Below are 13,188 nucleotides of genomic sequence, written 5' to 3' on the forward strand. Positions count from 1 at the left end.
GGAGCTGTCTCACTCTCCAGGAAAAGAGGCTGAGGAGCTTCGAGGAGCTGCTGAGATGGGAGATGTGAAGAGCAGTGGCCACACTGGGAAGACACCTGGGTTCACAGAATCAACTGTGAGACTCGATCTTCTGAGCTATGATGATGTGTCACCACTTAATGATGCAACCGTGTAACACGGTGTGTTTTTCAGTGGAGGATGAGGCTCTGGATGATGGCAAGAGTGACAGAGGACATGAGTTCAGTTCAGCACCTTGGTTGTGATGTTTCAGTGACAGCAAAGAAAAACTACATCCTGATGCCAGTCAGAGTTTAACTGAGCTGATGTAGGTCTCTTCTAAAGTTCAGCTATAACTGATTGTGGCTCATGGTCCTGCTCATGGCAAACCACAGCAGAGCTTCACCCACGGACAGTTTGTGTGCACCCGCCCATCAGAACAGGTGTCCTGCTTTTGGATGAGGTGTGACTGTAGTGCAGCTGTTCCCAAAGTCTGTACTGGTATAAACACGCTCTTGGAAACTGGTTAAACATTTTCCTAAAAAAAGGGCTATTTTCCCAGTAGATGAAGTGCTAGAAGTTGAGATTTAGAAGGGAATATTTGTTAATGCAGCGCCAGAATGTACTGGTGTCATGAAAACATTGTTCTAAAACATTGAATTCAACACATATTTCCTAAACACTGACATATTCACATCAAATGAGCCTTTTCTGTTTCTGGTGCCTACTCCTTTTCACTGTTTTAAAATACATTGTGTAAAAAGATCACACATTTGTTGAATTACCACAGATAGTCTTCCTTTTGCCATTAACTTAACAAAGTTCAGGGAAAACTTTTGTCTTTGCCCACTTCTCAGCCATTCATTTTTATAATTAAAATCACCATGGCAACAGATAATGATATCAGAACAAAAGGATTATGACTTAATCACATGAGGGTGAAAACAGGCCTGGCTTACAGCAGAGAGAGTTTTTAATTCAGCAAAAATATGGGTGGCACACATTCCATTCGTATCATCATAAAGTGCTGCTGAGAGCTGCCCAGCTGGTTGCCCTACTGCAAGATGGGGTGTCCCACTTAATTCAGTGATGTGCAAGAGAAATATTCAGAATTTCATGAGCAATAAAAGGAAATTTGCCTTAAAAGCATTAGTATTTTTATGAAACAGGCTCATTATAGAAATTACCTGAAGAAACGCACCATAAGGGAAACATGATTATTATTATGGTAGTGGAGTGGTTTCATATAAATAAAATTCATTACATAAACATTCCATGTTAACCAGCACCATATTATAAATTGTTCCAAGTCAGAGGAGAACAGGGCAATTTAGGGGATATGGTCCATTTTTATCACAGCTGTGGCATTTCATCAGCTCACTGTTCCATCTTGGCTTCCATGAAAGCTGTGGTATCAGATTGGCTATTTTTATTTCTAAGATAAACTGAACTTTTAATAAGAACAATATGGGAGTTTAGACAATATATATCTTTGTAATCTGATCTATTGGAGTTTCTGACATGAGTAAACTTTAATCACTTTGATCTTTTTCCTAGTTTTGTTCACAAATGGTATGAAATATGCTTTTAAAATTATGTACTCTAATTTTCCCTCTAAAACCAACAAACTGCTATTAACAGTTGAATGTCTCTGTACACTTCCTCTGTGGCTTTTGGAAAAACTCTGTAATAAAACCATCAGACTAAAAATCTAGAGAAGGAAATACATTTCATTTTCAATTTTCTCAGAAGCTATTATGATCAATCAACCAATTAGTACGGTGAATAAATAAATTAATGCAATTTAAAAAAGAACATTCTGAAAACCCCTTAATGTCTTTCTCAACTAAAAGTATAGGCTCAACATTAATCAATTTTATAACCTTGAATTTTGCTTAATCTTTTTTCCATCTTTGCTTAAACATATGGAGATATAAATAGTGTATTATGGCCCTCTCTGTTCCCCTTTAATTTCCAGAGTACAAGATCTGCAGCTGATGTAAATCAGTGTGGTCCCGCTATTCTGGACCAATTTAGTAGATCTGTTTCTGATTTACACCAGCAGAAACGAGAAGATAGTCAGGCCTTAAAATATACAGATAACACTTGGCTGGCAATCCTTTTATGTACAACTTCTGCTCTTAGTGATTGAGCACTAGGGCTGGAAGAGAAACAGTTTGGGAAAATTTCTGTCAGCTGTGGAGACTGACAGTGGCCTTGGCTTTGAGAGTGACTTGGATGGCGTCAGTGAGCAACAGCATCTCTTCTGGTTTGGTACCCAGACCTGAGGTAGGTGGGAGTCAGTCTGAGCATCACAGACGCTGGAACTGCTCCAGCCACCCAGGAACAGCTGCCACACAGAGATGTGCCCAGTTCTGTGGCAAGGTCTGCGGGGAGACGTAATTCCTGAGGTGGGCCACCAACACAAGCTGTGGCCATGCCATCCCAAAGAGGAATCTGCTGTTCCTTAGCCCTAGCAGGCTGCAGGGCAGGCAGCAGGGCAGGCAGCACACAGAGAGGGGGAAGGAGAGCGGCACTGGTGCCAGTCGGCTGTGTCCTAATGTGTCCCTGTGCCTGACATTGGAGCAGCTTCTCATTCCAGCCAGGAGCCCAGCACGGGCTATTTATAGCCCTGGCACCTCACTGCTCACCAGAAGCTCTGTGCTGCTGTGTCAGAGCTCTGTTTCCTCTCCCACCCACTCTCACGGACACCTGCCGCTCCCAGCGTCGGAAAGGTACATTGGAATCCTTTCACCACTTGGAACAGGGAAAGGAAGGGAGTTTAGTGCTGGGACAGATGGGCAATGTGAAATCACCAGGGCCAGGCTGCTTTAGGTTGCTGGTTGCATGGGAAACTTGTGGGCAGGGACACTTGAACGTATGTCTTGGGGAACCCTTAAAGATCCTGGAGAGGGAGCCTAAATGCAGAGATGCAGGGCCAGCTGCAAGGCAGTGACACGGGGAGGAGGCTGTAGGGGACAGTCTTGGTGCCAAAATTGAGGCTCTCTCAGTTCCTTACAGGTCCTGCTGTCCAGTTTGTAGAGGAAATGTAAGAGATTAATAATGAAGTTAGGACAGGAACCAGTGAACAATATCAAACTTGGGGTCTGTTTGCAGCAATATGGGGTTTTCCAGCAGTGTGGAAACAGGGTCAGCCTGTGGACACAGAAATGTCAGTGCCTGAGGTCTGTACATGGTGGGAAGCTTTGCATGCTCCACAAACTTGCAAACATCTGGACTTGCTTCCAGAAAGGAAGCTTGGAGAAACTCTTGCTTCTCCCATCAGGGTGTCTCTGTGTGCCTGGCACTGATCCCTGCTGTCAAGGGGCTGAACATTTCCAATATAAGGGTTCAGTGGGGATTGCAGATTTAGAAAGTATCAAATATGTGTGTTAGTGCAGGGGCCATTTTGGAGGTGGTGCTGTGTTGTTGCCATGGGTAGCTCTGAATTTTTGTTTCTGTGGATATGGACGTACCCAGATATTTACTTGATAGAGATTGAAATTGAAACTTGAGAAATTTAAGGGGAAGTCTGGATTCAAACAGTAATTAATAGAATGCTGATGTCAAGTTATAAGGATTTACAATCTGCCCTTTATTCTAATTTTGCTGCTGAGTGATGAGGATATTAAGGTTTTTACATATTAGCATTTGCTCACCAGAGGGATGCATGCTCCAGAGTTATATAAATATTAGCAATAGGAGTTCACAATATTTTCTGTTGTAAAAATGCAAATAGAGCCTAGTTTGCACCAACTTAATAAATTATGTTTCTTTTAATTATGATACAGTGCAATTTACACTGTATGATATAACTGTCCCAGAAAGTGGGCCTTTCCTAAACTCTCCAGTATATTTAGAGAAATGCAGAAAGAGAAACCTTTGCCAGGCTACTTAAAGAGCTACTGAAATGCATTTTAGAAATGCATTTTCCTTCTGCTGGCATCTGTCATTGTAAAAAACTTGTGCATCCTCCTTCTCTGAATGAGCACTTTATGATTTCAATTAGTTTTTATTTGTAAGAAAAATGATCTGCATATGTGAACTATAAAAGAAATTGGTTCTGTATGTACATCTTTAGCTTCTATTGTTCTCATGCAATTAGTGCACATAATTGGCTCAGACTGGGCTTTGTTTATAGGTATTTGTTTGTGAACAGAGCTACATCCATTTTCTACTTAAACCATGGGATTCTTTTGACTGACTTCACTGAGCTTTGAATCAGAGTAAAATTAAGGTCAGGTGAAGGCATATTTGAAAAGATGGTCCACAGGGTCTTTCATTTCCAGCTGCTTTGATTTTTTTCATGAATCTATAACAGTTTAAAAAAAAAAAAGAGCCTGGTATTTGCTGAGATATGATCAATATTAATCCAGTCCCACATCTAGGCCCCTGTCTTGGCAGTAAACGGAGCTCAAACTGTCAAATCTTCCCAGAATCAGAAACTACCCAAAGGCTTTGAAAACTGATCAAAGCATCTTCAGGTCTCCAATGGTCAATCATGCTCCCAAACACAGTTTCTAGAGCTTTGCAGACTGCTTCAGAATTCTCCCTGTTAGGTGCCAAGTTTCTCCTAGCCCAGAGAGTCTTGTTGAGTCCCATTTTATTGTTATTTTAAATTAAGAGCAATGAAATGGGAAAGAAAATAAATGAAGCTGCTGCAGGAAGGCCAGGCTGTGTCTGTAGCAGTCTGAGTGGAGACAACTGCAGGCTCTGCTGACAGTGGGATGCACACAGGGGAACACAACACTGCCATAGCTACAGGAGCCTACATCTACAGGAGCAGCCTGTAGGTCAGCAGCCTGTCTTTCTGCACCAAAAGTCTCCTTTTACATCACTTGCAGCCTGTACCTGGCTGAGAAAGCTCCCATGAGCCTGCCTAGCAGCACATCCCAGCAGGACCTGGCCATGCTTGGATATAGTGGGACCTCAGACTGCCTTGACCCTGGCTCCTCAGTATCAGATGGCATGTGAAAATAAACAAGGTGCCACAGGGATGGAGGGAGAAAAATAGTTAAAGTCTCTCTCAGAAGGATATTTAAACTTTTATCTTATGTAGGTCAATGACATAAATTGATTTGAAGTGTTCACAGCTTCAAACCCTCAAAATTCCTCCTTCCCTGGCAGCAATAAATCAGTTCAGATCACTGGAACTGTACCTGCTATGGGGCTGATCCTGGGAGACTGAGAGGGCTGAGCAAAGAGTGTTCTTTCTCTGGCTTTTATGGAAGGAGATTCCATCATCTGGCAAACCCTTTAAGACTGCCTAAACTACTTAAGGCTGAAGTTTTACATTTAAAAGTGATACAGACACTTCAGTCCCTAAATTGCGCAGTGAGCTTAAGTAGGAGCTGGACTTTTAACTTAATTAGATGCCTTTGGAAGTCTGATAATCCTAAATCCCCAAGTAAGTGGCAGCTGGAAGAATATGCAAAACTTCAGGAAAGGTACTGAGGCTGCTCGTAGCTATGGTGATACTTGAAACACGTCCAAGCACTACATGTCTAATTGTCACAGAGAACCATTTTTAAGAGACACTTACCTGTATGTTCATATAAACATAAATTTCTTAAAAAGAATCCTCTCACTTAATGCTCTGCCACAGGTCTGTGTGTTTTTTCTGGACAGAATGGATGAAATTGATTCAAGAAATAATATCTGAATCAAAGCATGAAAGTAAGTGTTCCCTGAAACTGTGAGTGACCTTTTCAGCACAGATCTCCAGCCACAGGCTAGAGATTCTTCCCAGTCTGACCACCAATAACTATTCTTTGAATCTGCTTTTTCAGCCAGTTGGGCATCTAATTGATGTTGATTTAGTCTGTTGATTTCATCACAATTTGTTTGCAATATTATCACATAGGACCATATCAGTAACTCAAGATAAAGTATCTAATTTATCCCTTATTATTCCGGAAAAAAATGAAGAAAATTAGATTGGATTGACACAATTTGTTCTTGATAAATAGGTGTTATAACTGCTTTTATCACCTTGTTACCCTCTAAATCCTTATAATTCAATCACATAATAATTTCTTCTGGCATCTTTCCAGGTATCAGAATTAAGAGAATAATTCCTGTTATCCTATAGATACAGGAACATCTATAATTCCCCCAAGCTTCCTTTTTATATCTTATTATTATATTTTTCCTTGTATCAAGATTAGCATTATTATTTGCCCTTTTAGAGCACTGCGGGATCTTTTGCACGGTTTAAAATCTTGATCTTAAATGCCAGCACGGCTTTTATAATTAAACCCTGAGATTATAACATTATTATCATCTGGGTACTGATTTCTGCCTTGCTGTGGCTGTCAGCCAAATGTCATAATGCATACAATTAACAGATTTGCTTCTCAGCTTACTGATAACAAAGGAAGCACAAATAATTCATAGGCAGAGGCACCGGTTCTTTGATGTGACTGAACTCTGATCCTTTCAGCACCTGAAGGGAGGCAGGCTGAAGGCAGGGCAGCCTCATTAAGGCAAAGAAAAACAAAAAAGAAAAAAAAAGCAGAGGAGGAAGAGGAGGATGCAGGAGGTGCCCCCCACACTGGGTGCTGTGACCTCTGCCGGGCCAGGTCCTGCAGCTCCCACCCTCCCACCACGGCACGGAAAGAGGAGATTCCTTGGGAAAATACAAGAAAAACCTTTGTCCCAGCCAAAAATACAGACAAAATAATGTCTCTAATTACTAGGTAGCTTTTTTTTTCCAGAGGTTGGGGGAAATTCCTGATGAGATACTTCCATCTGGTTTACAGTGCCTTTGTGCTGGGGCAGTTCAAAGAGGCTGCAATGTAACTGAGAATCGAGGACAGCATTTATTTATAGTTTGATAACCTCATAAAAGCTGTAGAGCTGAGCTCACAGCAGTGTGCTTATTTATGTTTTAAACTGCTCATGCAGCACCCTACTGCCTTGCAAAGCGTATGCTGGGGCTCCTGCATAAAATTATATATGGCTCTTCCATGGCACAAAGGCAAAAAAGAAAAAGTGAAATTAGACTAACAAAACAGTTGATAAAAAAATTAAAGTAGCAGCCAGAACTGGAGGAAAATTAATAGCCTGGCTCTGAAATAAAGTAACATCCAATGAAAATTTGCACCTGAATCCATTTTTCACAGTAGAAGGAAAAAATATCCCAAAACTCTGAATAAGGCGGTAACTCTGATTTCAGCTCCTGGTGACATTACAAAAGGATTTGAACCTTGTGCTGGAGGTTTTATAATGACAACCCAGCCTCTGGCACAATCTCAGAGCAGTCTCTCACTGGAAATTATATTTGTATCACATTTATCCTTTCTTTTAATATCAATGTACCATCTTTCCCCCTCTGTAACCCGGAGGGAAAGCAAAGCAGCACTGTTTCATTATTACCCTTTAATAGTCTTTCCAGTGATATAAAGGAGAATATTAATATTCTTCCAGTGACCTCACCTAAACTCTGCTAAAAGCCAGGAGGGAAGTGACAAGTTTGCAGTTAATGTACAGGGATGAATTTCTGAAGTTAATGGAAGCATTTCACCTCTGGGTTTTAATCCTGTTTTCTTTTTAACCTTTTAACTTCAGTTTCCTCAGCTGTCGGATGGAGAAAGTAGACTTACATACAAGTCAAAAGCATGATTTTATTGAGTACAGTTCAGTCAGGAGCTTGCTGTGCTATCAAAGCACAGAGATGAAGAAGGTGCATTCTGACAAGGAAAGGCAAATACTGTCTTCTTGAAAATGTGAGGTAACCACACTTTTCCTATAGCTCTGTCTGGGGAAGCAGCATTGCTCTGCAGAGCTTAATGAGGTGGGTGAAGACAGGTTGGAGGGTTGCAGGCAATCCTGCCTGCAAGGTGGACCCTCCTTGCACAATTCTGCCCAAGGATGAGGTGATGGTTGAGTATGGACCAATTCCAGGAGAAGAGGAGCCTCACTATCTACCATTCCCAGGCTGTACATAGTTCTGCTGTGGCTCCTGGGGACAATGCCCAGAGCCAACCCAGCAGCTTTGTGGGCAGCTGAGGAGCCCACCTGCCCTGGGTGCAGATGGACAGTGCCTTCATTGCCTGGGTAGTGGGTGTAGGACCTATCCATCAGATAATTAGTACCTAAAGTAGTACATAAATGACATGAGCTACACTGTGCCTCAAGATTCCTATCGCTAATGTCTTACTGATGAAAGAGAGGAGAAAACGGCTGCGAGCATGTTGTGCCAGATATGCTAATCACTGGTATGAACACTTAAAATTCACAAATCTGATGAACAGTGTAATCAAAGACAAAGCGTTGCTCTTAAGAAAGCTAAATTAACAGTGAAAAAAAACCCTTAAAGGTGACCAGCAAAGGAAATGAAATCATAACTCAGTTCTACATGCACAGCTTCTTCCTGATCTGCACAAAAGTCTGGGAAAGATGACGGTGATTAATCATCTCGCTTGTTCTTCACATTAGAAATGCACATTTTGACCATTATGGAAAAGCTGGGGGATGTGTGATGATCTGACATCACAAAAGAGAAAGGAGAGAAGTTGATAGTTTTGGAGGAAAAGTCCTGATTAGTCAGATTGCAAAACAGAATTGGAGACTTGTTGGTAGTTACCAACACTTTCTTACAGTTGGAGAGTGAACAACCTGTTTCAAGGCACTACAACTCATCTTCTTTAAGGTGTCTGTGCTTATGATCTTTGAGATATAGTGTGGTTCCTTTATCATAATGCGGTGAAGATCAAATATTATAAGGTGATAAAATAGCACAAAGGGAAAACAATAAACATCTAATTATCATGTAGGATTTAAAAAAGAACATTTTCTATCTCATAAAAGACTTCTTCTGACTGTAAAGATTTCTCCAGAGGCATTTGATGCAGGATTAAGACCTGTATTTTCTCACATGCAATATTTAATTTCAGTGGAGCCAGGGAAAAAAGAAAGACCAAAAAAAATGTAGATTTCAAAATGCCATTGCTGTATTTTTGTACTCAACTTCCTGTCTTTGATTGGTTTTTAGAAGAGATCAGAGCTTGGCCCACATCCAGACTATAAAGTTAATGTTTTGTCTTCCAATTCCATTTTTAAAATCTGGTAATAACTCAGATTAATTTCTCAGATTTGTTGCTTCTAGTTCCAGATTTGGAATATGGAAAGAATTGATAAAATCAAGGAAATGCTAGTCTTCAAGCATACTTGGCTTTTAATTTAGCACTCAAAATGAGGAATCTGTGTAATTTGCAGAATGATGACTACTTGCAAACCCAACTGAACAGCTAAAAGAGTAGGTTTGAGTTTGATGATATGTAGATTTCCTTTTCACCTGGGAAATAACTATAATATTTTAAAAAAACATCTATCTAAATCTGTAGAGAAATCTGGACTGTTTTTAAAAATACATTTAGATGGATTTCAAAGAATTTCATATGCTTATTTTTTATGTCGATACATATTTCTTTGATGAAACTAAGACTTCTCTTTGTGCTGCCAGGATTTGAGAAAACCAGTTCAATCTGCCATACGAGCCCCAGATCCTGCAAATATTTAAGCTGGTGAGGAATGTTATTCATTTCAACAGCCTCATTAAGCACTTCATATCATGTTTACAATGTGTTTCAAACATGACTATGCCACAGCTTTAGGATTTGTTCGAGTATTGGTGATTCATGACATGAGTCCTTAATGCATTTCCAAAACAGAACTGTCTCATGACCACATTAGAGGCAAAAACTGTGCTAAGGACTGGTATCTCTCAAGTGATGGGTAAATGTCATTCTCCCACTGAACCTCTACCACTGTACCTCAAATTCTGCAGCTTGCTTATCTGAAAGGCAAAGAGGTTCACTACAGTATCTCCCACTCAAAAAAAACCCCAAAAAACCAAACATAAATAGGACCATGGAATTCCTTATTTTTTTCCCCATAAATAAAACTGGAGGGAATATGTGAATAATTACAATTTAATTAAGAATCTCCTTTGAGCTTGCAGTAAGTAGAACCACAACTCTGTGAATTTGCAGCACATAAACATCCCACTGAGAAGCAGGAGTACAGCTCAAAAGCTGGACCCCATTTATTGACCCTTTGTTTATCCCAAAGGAAACCAGTAGCAACTCTGCAGAAACCAGTGGCCTATGCTTTGGTGTGAAAGAGTAAGGAATCTGGCCAATGGGACCAAGTTGCTTCCTGCCAATTTGCCACCATCCTTTGGGGCTGAAAGCTGTCTCCGCCCAAACCATTGTCTTGGCTCTCTCAGCTTGGAGCCTGGGGAGAAGCTACTGGTGAAATGGGGAGTGATGGGACACAGAGAAATCCATTGGTAAAGTGAGGCAGCAGCTTCCTGACTGCTTTGCAAGCCTGTAAGTACAGGGCTTTTGCATCAAAACTGTTCTGCAAACTGGTACCCAAGCCTGCTGTAAGGCAGAATATTAAATATCCACACATCCACTTATGGCTCTGTGAAGTGCCAGGGAACTGGGTGGTACTATTTATTTCCCACCTGCTTTGCAGAGGTGTAGATCACTGCGAAAAATAGAGAAACAAGTCTAATGTTTTTCCATTTTTTAATCTTGTCAAACTCTTTTCTGAAATATCTGCTTAGACATAACTCCTAGTTTGAGAGATGCTGTGAACACTGAGAATGCCCCATTGCAGCAGTCTCACCCAAGGGCCTGTTGGAAACACGAGGTACTTTCAGCACTAAGCAAGGAATAATGTTCGTCAGGTGCCTAAGAGACAAAACTTGAATAGCCAAGGGACTAATGGACTGATCTAGAGTTCATTAAAGTCAGGGGAAATCTTTCCCTCAATTTTAACAGGCTCTGGATCAGCAACAGTGAAAGGAGGGAGAAGGCAATTGAAAATGACTGCTTTGAAAGGAAGTCTATAATTGTCTTTAAATAATCACAAAACTTGGGGTTAGGTATTGAATACTGAAGGTCATTAGAAGTGTTGATTTTTCTTATATTTTTTTTTGGAGATATTGAACCTGAGACCTCACCATAATTTTACATACTTTTTGTGCATTTCTGATTTATATCACACCCTACAGAATGACTATCTTTAGATATTAACAGCAATATTCATTTGCCCAATAATTTGTTCCTATTGACAGTGTTATGCTTCTATTTCTAGAAACATTCCCGATGAAGACCTTGAATTTTGAGGATATCTAAAGAGAGGAAGTTTGAAGGCCAACCATGGATCACAAGGCTGAGGAGAAAAGGAAGCAGCACCACAGCTTGACTTTATTAGAACAAGTAAAGGGAATGAAGGAATCGACACAAATAATTGATGTTGTGCTCATTGCAGAAGGTGAGAAATTCCCCTGCCATAAGGTGGTGCTGGCTGCCTTCAGTCCCTATTTCAAAGCCATGTTCACCTGTGGCTTGGTTGAATGCACGCAGAGAGAGGTGGTGCTGTATGACATCTCTGCAGAGAGCGTGTCCACGATCCTCCACTACATGTACAGTGCGGATTTGCTCCTCACGAATCACAACGTGCAGACTGTCGCACTGGCTGCGTATTTCATGCAGATGGAAGATGTTTGCAACATGTGTCAGAAGTACATGATGGACCACATGGATGCTTCCAACTGTGTGGGCATCTACTACTTTGCGAACCACATCGGGGCAGAAGATTTGTGTGACCAAGCACGGAAATACTTGTATCAGCATTTTGCTGAGGTGAGCTTGCAGGAAGAAATATTAGAGATTGAATTCCAGCAGCTGATGGCTCTCATAAAGTCAGACGATCTGAATATTTCCAGGGAGGAGAGCATTCTGGACCTCGTCATTAGATGGGTCAAGCACAGCAGGAAGTCACGTTCAGAACACCTTATTGAGCTCCTCAAGCAAGTGAGACTGGTGCTCATCAGCCCTTCCTTTCTTGTGGAAGCCCGGAAAAGGAACACAATGATTCTGTGCAATTCAGAATGCAATGACATGTTTGAGGAAGCACTGAAAGCCATCAAACTATCCAGCCACCCTTCCCTCAGCCTGCGATATGGCATGGAAACCACTGATCTCTTGCTCTGCATCGGCAACAATTCTCTTGGTATTAGGTCCAGACATGGTAGCTATGCTGATGCCAGTTTTTGTTACGCTCCTGCAACACGAAAGACTTACTTCATTTCCTCCCCAAAGTATGGAGAGGGTTTAGGATGTGTTTGTACTGGTGTTGTCACTGAGAAAAATGATATCATTGTGGCAGGAGAGGCAAGCGCCGTCAAAATGTCTAGACAAAAGACCAGGAACATTGAAATTTATAGGTGTGTACCTTCTGTCAGAAAATCCCTGATTATTTAAAAATTTAAAATCTAAATAATGTTTCTGGGGACAAAAAAAAAAACAAACTCCATTAGACAAAGCGTTCTTTCCTTGAAATTATTTTTTCCCAGAGATTTTGATTACCTTAATCAGTCTGTCACAATTTATTTTCATATCACTGAATGATATACATACAACCAAATCTTGATGCATTTTCTCCTGAAAGATAGAGGATTTATTCTTATGGATTTACTCTTTCTCTCTCTGTTTAAATGAGCTTGATTAGATCAATGCATGTGGATTTTATATTCTCCTTACTCAGATCTCAATGTTTTCCAAGGATACTTCTTTTCTAGGTCACTGGCAGATGGAAATGAGGCAAGCAAATGACCCAATGAGTCCAGTAAGACAGAGAAAACTTAATTCTCTGTTAATGTTGATGATAGCACTTCAAAGATTAAAGATAATGTTTGATATCTCTAAACCCTCATTCTGTTTTTACTCATGTCTTTTTCAGATGCATCTATTTTAAAGAAAACCAGACATTTTCTGGATTAAAGATAAAACTTTAAAATGGTGGCAGCATTTTCAAATACAAATGACTAAATTTTTAAGAAAATAAATCCATACTGAGTCAACTGAAGCAGCCTTATTTTCAGCAGAGTTGAGCTCTCTGTCTTCCCACTAACTTCATTGGAAACTGTGATTGAGCACCACATGCAGAAATAAGGGGCTTCTTACCTTAATTAGGGTCAAATATCTTTGAAAGGACACCTAGAATTCCTCACACTAAAAATGCTTGATCTTGCTAACATTGGGCTCAATTTTATAACTTCTCTGTGAAGGAGAAAGCTCCTCTTGCCATTGTGATACTGTCTGAGCAAACACTGATGATTACGGGGGTAATGCTTCCAGATAAGCTGATGGGACTTCAGTGAACCAGGGCATT

General features: G+C 40.6%; 2 protein-coding genes across 10 annotated transcripts in view; one reads left to right on the top strand and one right to left on the bottom strand.

Moving 5' to 3' along the window:
• MGLL (monoglyceride lipase) overlaps positions 1-13,188 on the bottom strand; it is a 108,612-nt gene that overhangs the window by 76,631 nt on the left and 18,793 nt on the right. The window lies entirely within an intron of this gene.
• KBTBD12 (kelch repeat and BTB domain containing 12) overlaps positions 2,520-13,188 on the top strand; it is a 41,525-nt gene continuing 30,856 nt past the window's right edge. Inside the window, exons 1-3 of one of the 4 annotated variants that reach the window (XM_064667511.1) lie at positions 2,528-2,732; positions 9,464-9,524; positions 11,107-12,241. In XM_064667511.1, coding sequence (XP_064523581.1) covers positions 11,172-12,241 — 1,070 coding nt within the window. In that variant the 5' untranslated portion in view covers positions 2,528-2,732; positions 9,464-9,524; positions 11,107-11,171. Of the gene's footprint in view, positions 2,733-5,590; positions 5,674-9,463; positions 9,525-11,106; positions 12,242-13,188 lie in introns of those variants that run through there. The other 3 variants (XM_064667513.1, XM_064667510.1, XM_064667512.1) reach the window with 3 other exon arrangements.

This window comes from Pseudopipra pipra, chromosome 11, assembly GCF_036250125.1.
Source record: "Pseudopipra pipra isolate bDixPip1 chromosome 11, bDixPip1.hap1, whole genome shotgun sequence".
Lineage (NCBI taxonomy): Eukaryota > Metazoa > Chordata > Aves > Passeriformes > Pipridae > Pseudopipra > Pseudopipra pipra.